General features: G+C 41.0%; 1 protein-coding gene across 2 annotated transcripts in view; it reads right to left on the bottom strand.

Annotated features, from left to right (window-relative positions):
- Positions 1–8,604: 8,604 nt before the first annotated feature.
- atrip (ATR interacting protein) overlaps positions 8,605–20,158 on the bottom strand; it is a 38,856-nt gene continuing 27,302 nt past the window's right edge. For both annotated transcript variants that reach the window (XM_078414029.1, XM_078414028.1), the window contains 5 exons: positions 17,985–18,127; positions 11,279–11,370; positions 11,035–11,121; positions 10,098–10,350; positions 8,605–9,712 (listed from right to left, as the gene is read on the bottom strand). In XM_078414029.1, the coding sequence (XP_078270155.1) occupies positions 9,639–9,712; positions 10,098–10,350; positions 11,035–11,121; positions 11,279–11,370; positions 17,985–18,127 (649 nt within the window). In that variant the 3' untranslated portion in view covers positions 8,605–9,638. The remainder of the gene's footprint in view (positions 9,713–10,097; positions 10,351–11,034; positions 11,122–11,278; positions 11,371–17,984; positions 18,128–20,158) is intronic.

Below are 20,158 nucleotides of genomic sequence, written 5' to 3'. Positions count from 1 at the left end.
CACCAGTGATACTCCCATGACTGCTACTACATGGCGATAAATGATTACCAGAGCTTCGGACGCAAGAAGCTCCGTTTTATGCACATGCAAATCTGAAGAAAGAAATCTCGCCAAACACATCTTAGATTCCAAAATTAGGACGGATTGTATCCTGTGGACTTATATAAAAATGCAAACAGTAAACAGAACTCCTACATTGTTTTGTGAAAATTTACATCACCCTTAAAAATTAACTTTGAGGTTTGGCAGTTGGGTGATTGTTCTATTTGGGAGATATTGCAATGAAAGGTCATCAGCCTAAAATGTTGTTCCTCTCCCCACCAACCCTGTCTAATCTGCTGAGTATTTCAAGAATTTTCTGTATTACAATGAGTAATCCTGTAACTGAACCCACCATGTTGATTCAGTTGGCTTAACCCAGGATCCAAGCTCATGGGACCTATCCGTGCTAAATAAAGATGGCACATTGAACAGTTGGCAACATGGACAGTTCCTAAATCCTGATAAATCATGATGACTGATGGAGCACATTCACCACTTTCCCAGTAAAGTTCATTCTTATGTCATTTTGGTACTTATGGGTGGTACCTCACATTCAGGATGCTTCATTTATTCTCAGGCTCTTTGATTATAAATGCTAAATAGCATCCTCAGTTGCAAGTATACATAGCACATAGAACAGAAAAGCATAGGAACAGTCATTAGCTAATCCTGTAGGCAGCAATGTCTAAAGCATGGCCTGATGTCTATTTAAACTACTGGGTATAAGCAACAAAGTTCTATTTGTTCTTTGATATATAAATTATGATTTCTTCCATTGCATTTTGAGCTGGAATGTTTGTAGAGCTGTTCTTAGTTTTCCAGTTTCAGTGCTAGATCCAAAATCAGAAGACCAAGCTCAAATTGTACCTGTGATTAAGGGACACTGTATTTAAACCAATGAACCGATCTGATCTGCTGTATTTAGTATAATACGAGACAAAGTGGACCCGTTGTGCCCAAACCTCTCGTGCATTGGTGCAGCATCCTGTCCTCTCCCCCCCCCTCTCTCCCCTCAACCCCCCCTCTCTCTCCTCTCAACCCCCCCTCTCTCCCCTCAACCCCCCTCTCTCCCCTCAACCCCCCTCTCTCCCCTCAACCCCCCCTCTCTCCCCTCAACCCCCCCCCTCTCTCCCCTCAACCCTCCCTCTCTCCCCTCAACCCCCCCTCTCTCCCCTCAACCCCCCCTCTCTCCCCTCAACCCCCCCTCTCTCCCCTCAACCCCCCCTCTCTCCCCTCAACCCCCCCTCTCTCCCCTCAACCCCCCCTCTCTCCCCTCAACCCCCCCTCTCTCCCCTCAACCCCCCCTCTCTCCCCTCAACCCCCCCTCTCTCCCCTCAGCCCCCCCTCTCTCCCCTCAACCCCCCCTCCCATCTCCCTTCTCCCGCACTCCCCACTTCCCCCCTCCCTCCCTCCTCCCCTTCTTTTAAACTTAAAAATGTGAATAACTTTAAAAATATAACACCGATTTCAATAAAACTACTTGCATTATCACTAAAGTGATAATGGTGAGTAAGGTGGGCCTAAAATTGTTGCGCTATCTTGTACCTTTTTGGCTGAAGTTCAGTCACAAACAAGATAACAAACGAGAGTTTTAGTATATAGATTGCACATTGGTTGGATAGCAGAAATAATAAAACAGAATACGCTGGAAACACCCAGCACCTAAGGCAGTATCTGTGGATGGAGAAATAGTAATGTTTCAGGTCAAAGACTCAAAGTTTGAACAAAGGGTCTTTAACAATAACTTTCCTCCTTTCCCCCCGTTGCTGGCCGACCTACAAAGTGTCGTTTTTATGTTCGGTTTTCCTGCAGATTTGAAAAATTTGTATGAATAGTAAAACAGTCTCATTCGCTGACACTCAGCTTAAAGTCATTTCGAAGAACAGTGGAAATTGGAGGGGGAGTGGTGAGAGAGCGCTCACAAAACTCCTGTCAGAGATGGCGATTTTTTCAGAGGGCAGAACTTGAAGAGATCTCACAGCAGAACACCTAAATAGAGGCATGAAAGACACCAGATGCTGGAATCTGTAGCAAAAAAAAGAGAGCATGTGAAGGAACTCAGTGGGTCAGGCGACATCTGTGGAGGGAAATGGACAGTTGGCGGTTTGGGTCAACACCCAAATGATGCATAGAATCTCTTGCCCAGAGTAGAAGAGGACCAGAGAACATAGGTTTAAGGTGAAGGGGGAAAGATTTAATAGGAATCTGAGGGGTAACTTTTTCACTAAAAGGGCATGGGTGAATGGAACAAACTGCCAGAGGAGGTAGTTGAGGCAGGGACTATCCCGACATTTAAGAAGCAGTTAGACAGGTACATAGATAGGACAGGTTTGGAGGGATATGGACCAAATGCTGGCAGGTGGGATTAGTGCAGCTGCGGCAAGTTGGGACAAAGGGCCTGTTTCCACACTGTATCATTCTGACTCTCTGAACCTACATCTGGACTAAAGGTCCCCTCATTGGGACTCTGTCTAGATGAAGTGTCTCGACCTGAAATGTCAACTGCTCATTTCCCTCCACAGATGCGGCTTAACCCATTGCGTTCCTCGAGCTGTTCTAATATTGGCACTTGATCTCTTCCCCACAATGACAATGCAGTCTGAATTAGGTTACATTGTACTGTGCTGTACTGTGTCACTACAACTATTTTTGTACATGTTATTGTTTCCTTTTATGGGAAAGTATGCCATCTGTAAGCATGGAGTTTATCTTTGATAAGGTGCCTTCCAGGGTAGTGCAGCAAAGGGAAAAAAAAAAACACCATCATAGTCAGAGGAAAGCAATACTACAAGTTATAACCTAACTAAGGTAAAAAAAAATCCTTTCAAACAAACTTTTATTTATGAACTTTCTTCAAAAAATAATAGACCTCTCAGAAATGTCGTTGAATTTCACAAATATAGTGACTTTTGAATATCTCAGCCAACACAATAAAAGTACTCCGACAATGATCACAAAATCATCAATTCTTAAAAAAACCTTGCTCTCCCCCCCACCCCCCTAAGAAGTGGACGTTAAATAGCGGTGGTCGATGGAATTTAATCCAGACAAGTGTGAAATAATGCATTTCAGGATGTCAAATACTGACAGTATATAATACATGAAATAACAGAGAGCTTAGGAGTGTTGATGTATCGAGATATCTTGGGTTGCTCATAGTTCCCTGAAATTTCAACACATAGGTCTTGTGCCATTTGCTATGCTTGCCTTCATAAGCCGAAGCATTAAGCATCAAAGTTGGGCATCATAGTTATACAAAACATTGGATAGGCTGCAGAGTATCGTGTAGTTCCGGTTACCATACTACCATGGTAGAATGTGGCTGCAAGAGAGAATGCAGAAGGGATTTACCAGGATGTTGCCTATAATGATCCACCGGGTTGCGCCAGCAAGTGGCTGTCTCACCAACAGTCTGTCCTTTCTTCTGTATAAGTATTTGTTAAAGAGTATGTTTTAGTGTTCCTTGGTTTGTTTTTTTGTGGGGGGTGGGGGGCTAGGGGAAACTTTTTTCAATGTCTTACCTCGATGGAGATGCAATTTTTTTCCGTATCGTATCTCCGTCCCCACTGCGGTCTAACATCATGGAGTGGCTCAGCCTTTCCTGGAGACCGACCCAGCGCTTCAACCGCGGGCCTGGCACGGACTTACCATCGTGGAGCTTGCGATCCCTTTGCCGGGGATCGACCATGGAAAGCTCCAACCGCAGGCCTGTGGACTTTAACATTGTGGAGCCTGCGGTCCCTGGTGAGAGACCGATTCGGGAGCTCCAACCCGTGGAGAGTTTCAATTGTCCCGTTGCGGGAGTTTTGATCACCCCGACACGGGGGCTTGGGATCGCCGGCTGCGGGAGCTTTGATGGCCCCGACTGCGGATGGTTCGACAACCCTGACCGCGGGAGAATAAAGATGGAGAAGATTGGACTTTATTACCTTCCATCACAGTGAGGAATGTGGGGAGCCGCTGTGGTGGATGTTTATGTTACCTTTTATTTTATGTGGCTGTGTGTCTTGTTGCTTTTCACTTAGTATGGGTGTTTGGTAATTCAAATTTCACTGTACCTTAATTGATACATGTGACAATAAACTGACCTTGAAACCTTGAGACTGGAGACTTTAGTTACAAGGAAAAATTGGATAAACTGTGTTCTCACAGGGACAAAGGTTTGTAAGATTTTGAGAGGCACAGATAGGGTAGATGGTCAGTTTTTACTCCCCAGGTCGGAGAGTCTAAAACAGTGCATAGGTTAAAAGATGGGAGGGAAGAAATTTAGAAGATCAGAGGCAAATTTCCACACAGAGGGCAGTGGATATAAACATAGCACAAAAAGTAAGGACATTTGTGTTTGGTAGATTATTTCTTTGTTGTGACAATGCTTCTTGGCAATAAATCTTATACCGTTGGAAAGCCTGTTTATTTTCCTTTTAAATGGTGCCACATTTGTAAGGAACATGCATTTGTGGGATGAGCAGCAGAGCATGGGTTGCGCCCATGAAAAATTTGCCAAATCTTCTCTGGCAATGCCAAACAGCTTATTCTGCTGTTGCTATTGACTCTTGTTTTGAGCTTCTGGTACCCCCAGGTGCTGACAATCAGGTGCCTGATTGGCACCTGATTGGCAGCATCTGTGAGCATGGGCCCTGCTACAGTGGTCAGTAGGTGTCTGCTCCAAGAATCGGCATGCCACGTTTGACTGATCTGGATAGGGCCCGTGCGATAGGGCAACTTCAAGCTGGTGTTCCGCAAAACCAAGTTGCGGCATTATTTGGAGTGAGCCCTAGTACCATCTCCAAAGTGAAGGCCAAGTTCCATATAACGGGGGATGTCAGAGACAGGCCGCGAAGTGGGCGTCCCAAGAAGACGACACCCGAAGAAGACCGTTTCCTCACCCTGTCAGCACTTAGGAACCGTAGGCTGTCTTCTACAGATTTGCAGTCAAGGTTTGCAGGACGATATGGCCGACGGCTATCTGCCCAGACAATTCAGAACAGACTGCACGCAGCCGATCTCCGGTCTCATAGGGCTGCCAGGAGGCCTGCCATGTCTGCCCTTCACCATCAGGCCCGTTTGCGCTGGTGTCGGCAACACGTGCACTGGAACCTGAACATGTGGAGGAACGTTATGTTCAGCGATGAATCCAGATTCTGCCTATGGCAGTTGGATCATAGGGTCAAAGTGTGGAGAAGACGCGGAGAACGCTATGCTGATTGCTGCACCGATAGAGTAACATCTTTTGGTGGAGGCAGTGTGATGGTGTGGGGTGGCATCTCCCTCACTGGAAAAACGAGGCTTGTCATCATTGGAGGCAATCTCAATGCAGAGAGATGTCAAGATGAGATTCTGCAACCAGTGGCAATCCCATATCTCCACAGTCTGGGACCGAACTCTATCCTCCAAGATGACAATGCTCGCCCCCACAGAGCAGGGTTTCTCAGAGACTACCTCCAGAATTTGGGAGTGGAGAGGATGGAATGGCCTGCCAGCAGTCCTGACCTCAACCCCATTGAACACTTGTGGGATCAGCTTGGGCGTGCTGTTCGTGCCAGAGTGACCAACACAACCACGTTGGCTGACTTGCGACAAATGCTGGTTGAAGAATGGGATGCCATCCCACAACAGTGTGTGACCAGGCTGGTGACCAGCATGAGGAGGAGGTGCCAGGCTGTTGAGGCTGTGTATGGTTCTTCCACACGCTACTGAGGCTCCTGTTTATTAAATGAATAAATTGTTAAATTGCCAATATGTCTTGTTTCTTCAGACTTCAATCATCCAATCCACCCAACAACACCGAACAAGAGTCAATGGCAGAATAAGCTGTTTGGCATTGGCAGAGAAGATTTGGCAGATTTTTCATGGGCGCAACCCACATACTCAGCTCTGCTGCTCATCCCACAAATGCATGTTCCTTACAAATGTGGCACCATTTAAAAGGGAAATAAACAGGCTTTCCAACGGTATAAGATTTATTGCCAAGAAGCATTGTCACAACAAAGAAATAATCTACCAAACACAAATTTCCTTACTTTTTGTGCTATGTTTATGTAAAGGACTGCTGGAGAAGGTGGTAGAGGCAAATATAATTACAATGTTTAAGACGCATATGGACTCAGAAGAGAAAGTAGAGGGATACAGGCCGATTGCAAGCAAATGGCATTAGCGTAGAAAGGCATCAAGGTTGCCATGGATCTTTTCTTACCGAGTACCAACAGGTTTTTTCCCTCATTTTGAACAACAGCTCAGGTTAGTGTTGAGCAATAATTTGCAAAATGTGTTGCAAATCAGAAAACTGAGAAAGGGAAAAAGAAATGAGAACAACTTTACAAACTGCCCATTCCACAGTAAAGACACCACATTTGATCCGTTAGTTGTGCAAAACCTTCTGGATGAGTCAATAAGTTGTGGATCCCAGCCAACCCATTGCATCAATAAGGAAGTTCATAATTTTCATAGATGCTGTTCTTTCGGAGGAGGAATTAAACCAAGGTTGCTTCAGTTGCTTGGGTGAATTTTAACGAGCAAATAAGTATGTCCAATGCCATAATCAAGCAATAACAAAAATACAGACCAGTTTTATTGCTACCTTTGAGATATTGGTTACCCTACGTTTCAATAACGGTTACTGCTCAAAATGTAATTATTTACAGAGGTGGTTATTTGAAAAATTGCGCACACATATTTGTCCATTCTTCAATAGATTTCATCACAGAACTATGAACAAAAATAATCCAATGCATGGATGATTTGCTTCCTCATTAAAGACAGTTTAATTTTGCGTAACAGTCATCAAATTTCTATTAATTTTTTACATATCTGGAAATAATGGACTTCAGAGACATTTATGTTCCATGTAACACCATTCATCTTGAAGACAGGCACAGAATGCTGTAACTCAGTGGGTCAAGCAGTATCTCTGGAGAAAAGGAATAGGTGACGTTTCGGGATGAGGTACTTCTTCAGACTCCAGACTGAGTCTGAAAAAAGGTCTCGATCCGAAATGTCACCTACCCCTTTACTCCAGAGATGCTGCCTGACCCGCTCAGTTTTTCTCCTGTATTTTGTGTCGATCTTTGGTGTAACCTGCATCTGCAGTTCCTTCCTACACATCATTAAAAGGAGTCAGTCAGCCAATGGAGAGTTTTAAAATGAATAGTAATTATTTTTCAAATAGTCACAATTTTTTCAATGATAAATGGGTACCGCAGTGTATATGAGATACAGGGCAGAATACTTATACATCTCATTACATTGTGGTCAAGACTCAAAAGCCAGAATCAATATCTAGAATATTGCACTGGTGGTAAGGTTAATAACCAGAAGACATATTTAAAAATAACAAGAATAGGGCGGTACGGTGGCGCAGCGGTAGAGTTGCTGCTTTACAGCGAATGCAGCGCCGGAGACTCAGGTTCGATCCTGACTACGGGTGCTGCACTGTAAGGAGTTTGTACGTTCTCCCCGTGACCTGCGTGGGTTTTCTCCGAGATCTTCGGTTTCCTCCCACACTCCAAAGACGTACAGGTATGTAGGTTAATTGGCTGGGTAAATGTAAAAATTGTCCCTAGTGGGTGTAGGATAGTGTTAATGTACGGGGATCGCTGGGCGGCACGGACTTGGAGGGCCGAAAAGGCCTGTTTCCGGCTGTATATATATATGATATGATATGATAATACATATTTATGCGTCATTATGACCTGAAATGTACTTACATGCATTATGAAAGTAAATTATATTTCTATGAAGCCTTATGTATTTAACTTGAAGCCATCCAACTTAATAGTTTGTTGCAAGAATTAAATTCAATAGGCCATAATCAAAATTAAAGGTAGCTGATATGTTGAAGATGTAATATATGACAATGTAATTCCATTCATTTTCCTGCAAATGTGACATTCAGAGGTAATTTCAAAATTACATAAAACATTTCTAATAGAAAAATGTTATTATGCTTCGTCCTAACCACACTCCAAAGACGTACAGGTATGTAGGTTAATTGGCTGGGTAAATGTAAAAATTGTCCCTAGTGGGTGTAGGATAGTGTTAATGTACGGGGATCACTGGGCGGCACGGACTTGGTGGGCCGAAAAGGCCTGTTTCCGGCTGTATATATATGATGATGATGATATGATATGATGATATGATAATAGGTGCAGGAGTAGGCCATTCGGCCCTTCAAGCCAGCACCACCATTCAATGTGATCATGGCTGATCATTCCCAATCAGTACCCCGTTCCTACCTTCTCCCCATACCCCCTGACTCTGCTATCCTTAAGAGCTCTATCTCGCTCTCTCTTGAATGCAATCAGAGAACTGGCCTCCACTGCCTTCTGAGGCAGAGAATTCCACAGATTTACAACTCTCTGAGTGAAAATGTTTTTCCTCATCTCCGTTCTAAATGGCCTACCTCTTATTCTTAAACTGTGTCCCCTGGTTCTGGACATCCCCAACATTGGAAACATGTTTCCTGCCTCTAACGTGTCCAACCCCTTAATAATCTTATATGTTTCATGTAGAATGATGTATTACCTCAAAACAGATTTACAAAACACCATAAATGGTTTATAATTTTACATTTATTGTAAACTAAGTTATACAAGACATTAGGAAAATATTTTACATATCAGATGATACAGTGATCCCCCACATTCGACTGGCACAGGACAAATTAATTCACCTATCAATGTATTCCTTTTGAAAATTATGCTTTTTTATTCCTTAAGTATGAATAATCAATCAATGGTACTTCTCAAATCATTTTTGGACTGTTACCTGAGCTATCAGCTGACGAAACCATCACCTGTCAAATATTTTAAACAAAAAGAAATGCTGAGAAGTCTAAAACAGAAATGGAAAATGCTGGAAGCACTTGCACCGTCGAAAAAAAGGTTGATTCTGAAACAATCTTTTTCCTTACTTTTTAGATGCTGCCAGACCGTCTGAGCAATTTTAGAATTTTCCATTTTTGTTCCATGCTGCCTGCAATGTTCTGAAGTCAGTTGGCACAGCATTATTATGGAATCAAGAAATAATGCTTTCAATGCCTCCCTTTCCTTGATAAATCACTCAAGCACAAAAGCGTAACAGTGCACCTTTTTAAATACATTTAAAAAATGCAAATAAAACAAATATGGAGCTGAGGTTCTGCAGTTTACCAGAAAAAAATAAACCACTTGACAATTACATCATTGTAATTTAATGTTCCTGATGCACTTAAGAGTCTAGTGTTAACAAACTGCCAAACTCTACTGTATGGTCAACATTTTTTTTAAAAATTGGATATCTGCAATTTAGAAAGTAAAATATGACATTTGAATGACATTTTGGCAGTGATCGTTGTGACAGATATTGATGTGTTATTAACCAGAAAGTTTTTCCTTTACCACTTGAATCAATGTAAAAGGCATACACAGCTGTGTCCATTGCATCTTCAAAACTATCTAAACTACACTTTAAAAGCAGTTCATTATGATTTCTGTGACTTTCTGTGAAATTAACTTTGCGAAAGATCAACTCAGTTATACCGTGCGACAAATGAATGCACTTAAGTGTGCAATTATCTGTGCTTTACTGAAGGTTTATTTTCCATTCTTGTCCACGGTGCTCTAAGGTCCGTCAGTTTCTACTCCCTGATACTCAGCTTCAGGCTCAGGAGAACACAGCTCTTCCAATGCAATTTCTGAAATAAGATGGCATAGAAATGAGAATGAGGATATTTCAAGCCAAAGGAGTGTTCCAATACCATTTAAAAAAATAGCATATAAACCATTTCAAATAAAATAGAAGGGGTTCAATCTGTGTTACATTTATTCAAAAACCTAATTAGTAATTTTATGGGAAAAGAAACTATGATTCCAAGAAAGATAGTGAAATAAAAGTGATGACATAACAATCGCCGCTCCATTCCACTAACATTCTGATCCTAACAGACATGCCAATCATGTCCAGATGCTATGAGAATAAGGTGACAAACACTGACTAGTTCTGCCTGCGGCACTTGTAATTCCCCCCCAAAAATAAACACATTATATTAAAAAGAGTTAACATGATAAAACATCTCTCACCTTCATTTTCTTCTAGATCTGCTAGCTTTTTAAAAATGGCTTTAATTCCATGCATAACTTGATCATATAGGTGCAGTACAACAAAACAATGGTCTGTAAAATTTTTGTCCCTCTGTGAAAGGCAGTGCAACAGCAGAACAGTTTCTCGTAGGAACTGCACCACAGCTTGATTACCCAATGAAGAGAGATTCTGTGTGGATAGTCGAATGGTAAGCCATTGTCGGTGTAACATAACTATTAAAGTCTTCAAGATCTGCAGAATAAGAAAAATGCATATGATAAATACTATTTGGCCACAAAGTTCAGCCAATATCATGGAACTCGCCAACCAAACTTTCAAATTCAAAATACAAATGCATACATTCTGAAGTATGAAGGAAGAATATCCAGTGCCATGAAACTTCTATATGTCCATCAATATATCTGCCTGTGACAACTCAATGAAGGGAAAAAACAAAATTTGCATTCCAAATGCAAATAAGTCTACGTCTTAAGCTCTGTAAATTAATGTTATAAATGGCTCGCAGGAAATCAATTACACAACTATAAGAGAAGGCACTTAAAAATTGCACATGCAGTAGGATGGATTTTCAATCGCACCATTCACGTTAAGAACATTTTGAGATCATGTTTATACTACAGATGTAACATCATATTTCTGCTTGTGTCATTATCTATTAGTTCCCCAAATCTAGAGTAAAGTCCCGATAAAGGGCATTGTAGCTAGGCCTTAACTTTGAAATAATACTTCAAAACTGTTGATTCTGATGCTCTTCATTCTGATTCTGGACATGCACTGGGTCCGAAAAATAAACATCATTAATTTTTTAATTTGTGAACAATTCTCAAATCCGTTTAGTTAAAAAATCAAAAAGACAGATGTCGAATCTTGTCAATAGAAAAATCAACAGCATTTAAAAATATATACACTTGTTACCTCAGTATTGCACAGACAGTCTGATTCTACTAACACGGCACTGGCACCAGAATGGGACAAACCAAATTTGGCGATGAATCGAACAATCTATCAAAATAGAGAAATAAAAACATTACTCTTGTTTTATAACTGACTAAGCAAAAAAGAGTATTCTATATGCCAAGTAGGACAATTTTGCAATTGTCCAATTTCAAAAAATTATATTCATTTTACAACAACAACAAAAATCAGAGTCGGGGATTACCTCTTGTTCAAGCTGGAGCCAGAGTCCATCTCCAGCAGAGCTGTCAGGTCTGGAGGAAGCATATGTGTATAGATTAAGAAACAGGCACGTTGCTGGAAAGAATAAAAAGTGCATTTATTAAAATTACCGACAACGATGAAAATCAACATAACGCATTACTGCAGGAACATGTCCTGTCAATATTGAAATTCTGAAACAAGAACAGAAATGCTGGAAATACGTAGATTAGTTTGGATATACAGCATGGAAACAGGCCGTTCGGCTCGCCAAGTCCATACCAACCATTGATCACCCATTCACAAAGTTCTACGTTATCCCTTTTTCGCATCCACTTTCTACACACTAGGGGCAATTTATAGAAGCCAATTCACCCACAAATCTGCAGTCTTTGGGATGTGGGAGGAAACCATAGTGCCTGAAGTTAACCCTCATGGCCATGATAGCATTTTAAAGGAAGGAAAAAGTAGTTGATTTCAATAAGACACTCGAACTTGACGAGACACTGGGGTTAGTAGGGATAGATAGATCAGCCAGTGGAGTAGACTTGATGGGCCGAATGGCCTAATTCTACTGCTATCACTTATGACCTTAACTACAATGGAGTTGCAATTGACACAGTTGGTAGTGCCAGTAGCACTGCTTCTAAAATTATGTGCTATTCAATTTCAGAAGCAGAGTGAAGCCCACCATCTTTAAAATATACCACATTTAGAGCCATCAACTAGGATAAAAATCCAGGAATATAAGCTTTTGAATATGGTCACAATGAATTAATTAATATGTGACATAGTCAAATGCGGGAAAGATTAAATAATCAAAGAGTGGTCATGGAACAGGCAACAACAGATGGGACAAGGGTAGGAGAAAATGACAACAGGAGAAGAAACACGACTGATAACCGGAAAATGCTGTCCAAAAAATAATTGGAATGTGTATGCATTGAAATTCTTGAACACAATGAAAGACTGCAAAGCGCTGAGTAAAGGGTCAGAGTACAATTAGAATGCAGCGGAAAATTAAAATGACCACCTACACGAGATTTAGATTTGCTCTTGAGAAATAAACAGAGGTACAACACAAATGATCGTATGGGCTCGTTTGCTTTGCCCAGTGTGGATAATAGAGCATTATGAGCAATGGAACAGGATTAAAAAGTGCCCTCCACAATGTTTGGGACAAAGACCCATCATTTATTTATTTGCCTCTGTACTCCACAATTTGAGATTTGTAATAGAAAAAAATCACATGTGCACGTTGTCAGAATTTAATAAAGGCCATTTTTATACATATTGGTTTCACCATGTAGAAATTACAGCTATGTTTATACATAGTCCCCCATTTCAGGGCACCATAATGTTTGGGACACATGGCTTCACAGGTGTCTGTAATTGTCCAAGTGTGTTTAATTGCCTGCTTAATGCAGGTATAAGAGAGCTCGCAGCACCAAGTCTTTCCCCCAGTCTTTCCTTTGGAAACTTTTATTGCTGTTTATCAACACGAGGACCAAAGTTGTGCCAATGAAAGTCAAAGAAGCCATTATGAGACTGAGAAATAAGAATAAAACTGTTAAGAGACATCAGCCAAACCTTAGGCTTACCAAAATCAACTGTTTGGAACATAATTTTTTTTAAAAGAGAGCACTGGTGAGCTTACTAATCGCAAAGGGACTGGCAGGCCAAGGAAGACCTCCACAGCTGACGACAGAAGAATTCTCTCTCCAATAAAGAAAATTCCCCAAACACCTGTCCGACAGATCAGAAACACTCTTCAGGAGTCAGGTGTGGATTTGTCAATGACCACTGTCCACAGAAGACTTCATGAACAGAAATACAGAGGCTACACTGCAAGATGCAAACCACTGGTTAGCCACAAAAATAGGATGGCCAGGTTACAGTTTGCCAAGAAGTACTTTAAAGAGCAACCACAGTTCTGGAAAAAGGTCTTGTGGACAGATGTGACGACGATTAACTTAGATCAGAGTGATGGCAAGAGCAAAGTATGGAGGAGAGAAGGAACTGCTCAAGATTCAAAGCATACCACTTCATCTGTGAAACACAGTGGTGGGGGTGTTATGGCCTGGGCATGTATGGCTGCTGACGGTACTGGCTTACTTATCTTCATAGATGGTACAACTGCTGATGGTAGCAGCATGATGAATTCTGAAGTGTATGGACACATCCTATCTGCTCAAGTTCAACAAATGCCTCAAAACTCACTGGCCGGCAGTTCATTCTACAGCAAGCCAATGATCCCAAACATACTGCTAAAGCAACAAAGGAGTTTTTCAAAGCTAAAAAATGGTCAGTTCTTCAGTGGCCAAGTCAATCACCTGATCTGAACCCAATTGAGCATGCCTTTTATATGCTGAAGAGAAAACTGAAGGGGACTAGCCTCCAAAACAAGCAAAAGCTAAAGATGGCTGCAATACAGGCCTGGCAGAGCATCGCCCAGCAACTTGGTGATGTCCATGAATCGCAGACTTCGAGCAGTCATTGCATGCAAAGGATATGCAACAAAATACTAAACACGACTACTTTCATTTACATGACATTTCTGTGTCCCAAACATTATGGTGCCCTGAAATGGGGAAAACTATGTATAAACACTGCTGTCATTTCTATGGTGAAACCAAAATGTATAAAAATGGCCTTTATTAAAATCTGACAATGTGCACTTTAACGATATGTGATTTTTTTCTATTGCAAATCTCAAATTGTGGAGTACAGAGGCAAATAAATAAATTATGGGTCTTTGTCCCAAACATTATGGAGGGCACTGTAAATTTAAAGGGATACAACATTTCACCTGGAAGCAATATTTAGAGGATTGGAAAACGAAAACAGCAAGTTACTTAGATGTCCATCATTTTTAATTGTTCCTTTCTGCACATAGAAACATAGAAAATAGGTGCAGGAGTAGGCCATTTGGCCCTTCGAGCCTGCACCGCCATTCAATATGATCATGGCTGATCATTCAGCTCAGTAGCCTGTACCTGCCTTCTCTCCATACCCCCTGATCACATTAGCAAAAAGGGCCACATCTAACTCCCTCTTAAATATAGCCAATGAACTGGCCTCAACTACCTTCTGTGGCAGAGAATTCCACAGACTCACCACTCTCTGTGTGAAGAAATGTTTTCTCATCTCGGTCCTAAAAGACTTCCCCCTTATCCTTAAGCTGTGACCCCTGGTTCTGGACTCCCCCAACATCGGGAACAATCTTCCCGCATCTAGCCTCTCCAACCCCTTAAGAATTTTATATGTTTCTATAAGATCCCCCCTCAGTCTTCTAAATTCCAGCGAGTACAAGCCCAGTCTATCTAGTCTTTCCTCATATGCAAGTCCCGCCACCCCAGGGATCAATCTGGTGAACCTTCTCTGTACTCCCTCCAAGGCAAGAACGTCTTTCCTCAGGTTAGGAGACCAAAACTGCACACAATACTCCAGGTGCGGTCTCACCAAGGCCCTGTACAACTGCAGCAGAACCTCCCTGCTCCTAAACTCAAATCCTCTTGCTATGAATGCCAACATACCATTCGCTTTCTTCACTGCCTGCTGCACCTGCATGCTTGCTTTCAATGACTGGTGCACCATGACACCCAGGTCACGTTGCATCTCCCCTTCTCCCAATCGGTCACCATTCAGGTAATACTCTGCTTTCCTGTTCTTGCCGCCAAAGTGGATAACCTCACATTTATCCACATTATATTGCATCTGCCATGCATTTGCCCACTCGCCTAATCTATTCAAGTCACTCTGCAGCCTCCTAGCATCCTCCTCGCAGCTAACACTGCCACCCAGCTTCGTGTCATCCGCAAACTTAGATGTTGCATTCAATTCCCTCGTCCAAATCATTAATATACACTGTAAATAACTGGGGTCCCAGCACTGAGCCTTGCGGTACCCCACTAGTCACTGCCTGCCATTCCGAAAAGGACCCGTTTATTCCTACTCTTTGCTTCCTGTCCGCCAACCAATTTTCTATCCACCTCAACACTGAACCCTCAACATATATTACCTGACATCAACATTCCCAATATTGTTTCTTTTTAACTGTAAAGCTTTTGTATTTGGAGTTAGCCACCGATTGTGTCAAGTTTAAAACTCTAAATATTCTATGGCATCACTAGAAATACTTCAGCTAATGAAATCAAAATACAATATTAACGACTCAAATAACCAACATTCTTGCTGGTAGGCAGCATTGTGATAGGAAAGAAAACTGTGTTGTTATTAGCACCTCCTATCGTTATTAACAGTACACTTACAATTAAAATATTCACTTGGTGCATTGGCATGCTGAGGTTTGAATGCATTGAACCGGGAGCAAAACTTAAGGCAGCAACTCACATTTTGTGATAATGATAATTTCTGAAGAATACCCTTCAGAGGTTAATCTCTTTCAAAGGGATATTTGGGGGCTGGTTATTCTGAATATATGCATTATTCACATCAGATCTCTATTCCTTACCAGCTGGGAATAGGAGGAACGGAAATGAACCTAGAATCTTGTAAAAGGGTTAACAGACGTACAAGGTTTAATTGACAGAGTACAGCTGACTCGATGGATCAAAACGTCGACGATCTGATATCCAATGTTTTTTTTATTACTCAGGAAGACAAGTAGATTTACATCTGGCTTTCTTGCATCAGATCAGAGTTGCAATCTAAAAAGTTAACTAACATTTTAACAGTGATCCAACAAGTTGTGGTAAGTAACATACCCAAATAAATGAGGATCAGAGTCATGCCTGACTAAATAGTTATAACTAGCAAATCACCATCAATCTCCCAATGCAAACTGTCATTTGTTTCAGATGGCAGATAGTAACTGAAGACAGACATAAAAAGGTGGAGTAACTCAGCAGGACACAGGCAGCATTTCTGGAGAGGAATGGGTGATGTTTTGGGTCAAGACCCTTCTTCAGACGGGGTCGACTTGAAATGACACCCATTCCTTCTCTCCAGAGATGCTGCCTGTCCCGCTGTGTTACTCCAGCATTTTGTGTCTATTTTCGGTTTAAACCAGCATCTGCAGTTTCTTCCTACACATTTAGTAACTGAGGTTCATACAACTTTGAAAAAAGTTCCAGACTAAAACTATATTACCAGGCCACAAGAAAACATATTTTTAATTCATATACTCTTCAAAAATCAAATGTTTTACAATAATTGTACCAAATTTGAACTCTGAGAGACAATAGACAGTAGGTGCAGGAGTAGGCCATTCGGCCCTTCGAGCCAGCACCGCCATTCAATGTGATCATGGCTGATCATTCTCAATCAGTACCCCGTTCCTGCCTTCTCCCCATACCCCCTGACTCCGCTATCCTTAAGAGCTCTATCTAGCTCTCTCTTGAATGTGATAATGATCAGAGCAGTCAGCCAGATCAATCTCTTTCACTGGCACCTAGTGCAACATAAACAGCAATTCTCACTTCCCAGTAATTCAACAGGATGCAATATATGCAGGCATAAGATAACAATTCTTGGTACATATTTATACAAAATTCTTGATTAGTTCCCAAGATAACACAGGTTCTACACAAACTTTGTAACCAGCCAGCATATTATTGATAACTGAATATAGCACACTATGCGACTGCATAGCTGCTTTCAAAAATAAATTCAAAAAGATGGAATCCAAAAGGTACTCAATATGTACGTTCTATCAAATCACAACTTGTCTGTAATGACCTGCAAATTACAGAAATGTGGGTAAATGGAGGTTTCAATGACAACTTGCACTTTGAACACATTGAATTCCCAAGCATTCCCAAAAATCAGCACTTATTTTGACTTTTAGACAATATTTTAAACAACTTAAAAGATTATTAAAATATTACAAAAAGGTTTTTTTTGTATTTCATATTTCCTTGTTGCACAGAGGGCTGTGTCTCTGCCAGCTGTCCATTCACCATCCCACCAACCTATTTCCCAGTAAACTATTCTTTCACATGGATATCAACTCCCCCTCCCAATTCTCCCACGAGCCACATGAAAATGAGGAGCAATTCACAGTAGCCAATTAACTTAAAAGGCCAGCAATATTGGAATGTGGAGGGAAAGCAGAGCACTCACATGGTCACAGTGAGAATATGCAAACTCTACATAGACAGCACCAGAGGTCTCAATCAAATCCCTATCATTGAGTCTGAAGAAGGGTCTCGACCTGAAACATCACCTATTCCTTTTCTCCAGAGATGATGCCTGACTCCCTGAGTTACCCCAGCTTTTTGAGTCTATCATTGGAATGGCTACATGTATGTCTGAGTGCACGGAGGACCACACATTCAGTCCATTATTTCTCACTTTATATCAGGTATGATACTACAAATTTGAAGTCCTCAATATCTTCACATCAAATAGCCTCCTCGCAGAATATGGAAAAGGGGAAAATATGCTTAAATCCAGCATTCATTGTGCAAATTATACTTGGCTTACTAAAAGTAATTTCTGGGGTTTATACTTATCATACCAATAACATGTCTCGGTAGAATATAGCTAAGAATGCTGTGAAATATATTTTTCTACTAAATATACCTTCAAAAATTGAAAGATTAAAAAATGCAGCTGACCAAGGAACATCTATCTAATCAATGTTTTAAAGACCCACAAACATTCATCCAATGTGCTCATAAACAGGACATTTGATTTTTAAAAAAAATCATAAACTGATCAATTTGTTGAGAGCATTTTTGTTTTACCTGACTGGGAGCAAAACCTTGAAGCCAATTCCACGTGATCTGCAAGATTTGCCAGGAGCTGGACAACAAGTAGAACGATGGAACATGAAGAATCTGGAGAAAGGCATCGCAATAGCACTTGGCTGCTTAGTAAATGATGAAACCTGACAGAAAATCCAAATAAAATGTAAGTAACTACTTGAAGCAGTATCTAAATCAATATTTTGTTGATGAATACACTTTTTCATAAGGTCTTCTAAGAACAGATGATAAATTAGCAAGGGTTTTTTGTCATTGGCTCAAAAACAAACTTTAAAAAATAGGGAAAAAAAGCATTTTTGTCTCCTCTTGTTGAACGTTATTAGCTCATCTTTTCACACTCTAGGTCAGTGCTTCTTAAACTCATTCACCCGTGAGCCTTTATCACAAAATTTCATTCACCCTCGACTAAATTTTCTTATGTTTTTTGGTAATTTTCATCTTATTCTGTGTATAATTTTATATATATTAAGTCATTCACCCTTCATGCACCCCTCTAGTTTCATTCACCCGGGTGAACCATTCACAAGTTTAAGAAGCACTGCTCTAGGTTACAATCTAAATCAGTGTAACTCTGTTATGGCATTATTTTAAAACAGTACTGGTACGGTAATGGCGTAGCTATTATGCTACCTCTTAACTCCAGATACGTGAGTTCAATCCTGACCTCTTATTTTGTAGGGTTTACATATTCTTACTGTGACAACCTAGCTTCTTCAGGATGCTCATGTTTCCTCCAACATCCCCAAACAAACTTGCGCGTTGGTAGGTTAATTGACCATTGGCAATAGGGTAGGTAAGTGGGAGAATCTTGGAGACTTTAATGGGAATGTGGAGGAAAATAGGGATAGGAATGGATCAGTGTTTAAAAAAAAAGGAGTGCTTTATGGATGGTGCAGACTTAGTGGGCTAAAGTTTAGATATATAGCATGGAAACAGGCCCTTTGGCCCACTGCTGAACACCCTCGCACTAGTTCTATGCTATCCCAGTTTCGTATCCTACACCCTAGGGGCAATTTACAGAGGGTCAATTAACCTACAAACCTGCATATCCTTGGAATGTGGGAGGAAAGCAGAGCACCCGGAGAAAACCCACACGATCACAGGGAGAATGTGCAAACTGTATAGACAGTACCCGTAGTCAGGATTGAACCTGGATCTCTGGCACTGTAAAACAACAGGTCTATCGCTGCACCGCTGAGCCAACGACTGAGGATTGTTTTGAAATTGGATAAATGATAGGATTCAATTTGGCAGTCATGGGCAAAAAGGACCACAGAGAAGAGAGTATTTTCCAAATGAAGAAAAACTCACAGCAGAGGAGATGAGAATGAATGTCCAATAGGTAGAACATTTAAAATTATGTAGATAGGTAAAAAAATAAATCAAAAAGCGAATAGAACTATGAAATACAAACCCCTAAATGAACTCCATCTGTGGTTCTGCGCAAATCACTCAAAGGAAACACTGTCCTTCGAGGATGTACGACGACATACTCTCAGGACCAGTGGAGGCCATTTCCCATTCAAGTATGTACTGCCATTCGCTAGTTCATAGCTAACTGCAATCTAACTTTATTTACTTGCCTTCCCCTCAAATTTCTCCATTATCAAAAATTTCTTATTATTCCTCCATTATCAAAAGTCAGAATGAATCCCAGGCTTCAAGGATTAAATTATGCAGAGAAGTTAGACAAGTCAGGATTCTGTTTAATGGAAAGGGTGACTGAGTCTTCAAGATATTATGTGATGTCCAGGATAAGGACGTGTAGTCTAATAACTAAGCCAGGCTGCCACGATTTAAGTTAGAAAACATTTCTGCATGCTGGGAGTTGATTGAAATTGGAACAAATGTTCCTTAGGTTGACAGATTTTTGATAATGGAGGAATTTGAGGGGAAGGCAAGTAAATTAAGTTAGATCGTAGTTAGCTATGAACTAGCGAACGGCATTACATACTTGAATGGGAAATGGCCTCCACTGGTCCTGAGAGTTAGAACAGGTTCTAATCATCTTACAAGTGCCCACGATTTAAACTATGGCATAACTAAGGTTAGTCTATAACATCTTGGTTCCAATGATTATTAAAGTCTTTTAAGGGGACTTCAGCATTGGACACCAGCAGTCTAAATACAACCAAAGAGTCAATCAGAAAAAT

This window comes from Rhinoraja longicauda, chromosome 17 (assembly GCF_053455715.1).
Source record: "Rhinoraja longicauda isolate Sanriku21f chromosome 17, sRhiLon1.1, whole genome shotgun sequence".
Classification (NCBI taxonomy): domain Eukaryota; kingdom Metazoa; phylum Chordata; class Chondrichthyes; order Rajiformes; family Arhynchobatidae; genus Rhinoraja; species Rhinoraja longicauda.
Note: the sequence above shows the minus strand (reverse complement) of the source record. Positions and strands in the feature narration are given on the sequence as shown.